The sequence below is a fragment of the Echinops telfairi genome, unplaced genomic scaffold (assembly GCF_000313985.2).
Source record: "Echinops telfairi isolate 266 unplaced genomic scaffold, ASM31398v2 ScPeMD7_63;HRSCAF=240, whole genome shotgun sequence".
Taxonomy (NCBI): domain Eukaryota; kingdom Metazoa; phylum Chordata; class Mammalia; order Afrosoricida; family Tenrecidae; genus Echinops; species Echinops telfairi.
Window position 1 is genome coordinate 396,602 of NW_022103961.1, and position 1,454 is coordinate 398,055.

A 1,454-nucleotide genomic window follows, 5' to 3' on the forward strand; every position below is an offset into this window, starting at 1 on the left:
GTTTAAAAAGCCCTGCCACGAGCCACACATGCCGACATCTGAGAATGATCAGTCTCACAGTTAGGTGGGTGCATGCACCTGTCAGGAAGTTGACTGTAATCCAGGCGGAGACACCTGTAAGAGAAAGAGACCACAGAAAGGCGCTGAATCTTGGGAGTGCTGTTTGTTTGCTGTATCTGGGGCTCTCAGGTGCCTACTTTCAGACTGCACTGCAGGCTCAGAGAAAGAAGGGGCCACTCCCTCACTTACAGAAGACTTTGTTCACAAAGTCTGCAGCTAGAAGACATTGTACTTAAAAATGAGACTACCCTGCTCAATGCCACTCTCCTTCCTGCTCTCTGTCACCAGCTCCCTCTTTCTGGAAGAGGCAAGGAAGGACGCAGTGCTCCTCTTATTTCTCCAATACAAACAAATGAGTGAGATCAGATTTACAGCCAGAGATGATTGAGGAGCTGCTTACGTGTCTTTCAGAATTTAATCTGCATCACCTGAGGGTCCTCTCTTAATGTGCTTTAAACCTGAAAGGGTGATTTGTTTTCAGAAGTGTTACCTGAGTCAGGTCAAGATGAGGCTCTGTCTCCAAAAAGACCCTTTTAGACATTTAAGCTCTAAATTGGAATGGGTCAGTGACTTTAACTATCATTTGTTCCATTGTTCGTCTGACTGGGAGTAAAACCAAAAACCCAAATCCCCACTGCCGCAGAGTTGATTCCTACTCATAGTAACTCTATTATCAGATTTCTGAGGCTTTAAATCTTTCAGGGAGCAGAGAATCTCAACTTTCTCCTGAGGAGCAGCTGGTGGATTTGAACTGCTGACCTTGTGGTTAGCAGTCCAACCCTTTCCTTAGAGTGCCACCAAGGCTCCAAAAAGTCTATAGCACCTGGTATTCCTGGGTTGTCTCCAATCCAAGTACTATCCAGGCCCAACCCTGCTGAGCTTCAAAGATCGAATGAGAGCTAGTGCAGCCAGGGTAGTATGAGCAAAGAACAGTCACTCCAAATGAGCTCTTGGCAGAAGCACTGCCCTCAGTCTCGGGGGCCATCCTTTGTCAGACCAAGACACTTTGAGTGACTCTACCTTCATCTGTTCCGTTCATGATGGAGACACAGTCCTCCATAACAAGGAAAGGCGAGGCCTTAAACACGTCTTTGACCTGTACATTAAAAGAAAGATGAAGTTGGAGTTTAAATCAACCCTGGGGAGGTTGTGGGTTATGAGTGGGGCTACTAACCACAAGGTCAGCAGTTCAAGCCTACCAGATGCTCTGCAGAATAAAGACGAGGCTCTCTGCTTCTGTAAACTTTTATAGAAAACCAATGGGGCCAGTTCTGCTCTGCTCACAGGGCTAATATGAGTCATATTTGACTCAGTGGCTGTGAGTTTGGTTTTTGAAGTAACCTGAAGCTTTTAACAGGTATTAACAGAACCACTGAAGGGAGTCTGATGGTTTC

At 46.1% G+C, this 1,454-nt stretch overlaps 1 protein-coding gene and 1 pseudogene across 1 annotated transcript in view; both read right to left on the reverse strand.

Moving 5' to 3' along the window:
- ENTPD6 (ectonucleoside triphosphate diphosphohydrolase 6) overlaps positions 1-1,454 on the reverse strand; it is a 33,658-nt gene that overhangs the window by 16,579 nt on the left and 15,625 nt on the right. The window contains exons 4-5 of the mRNA XM_045291166.1: positions 1,081-1,156; positions 12-114 (exon numbers count right to left, since the gene is read on the reverse strand). Of these exons, the coding sequence (XP_045147101.1) occupies positions 12-114; positions 1,081-1,156 (179 nt within the window). The remainder of the gene's footprint in view (positions 1-11; positions 115-1,080; positions 1,157-1,454) is intronic.
- On the reverse strand, positions 872-990 carry LOC115869954 (annotated as a pseudogene).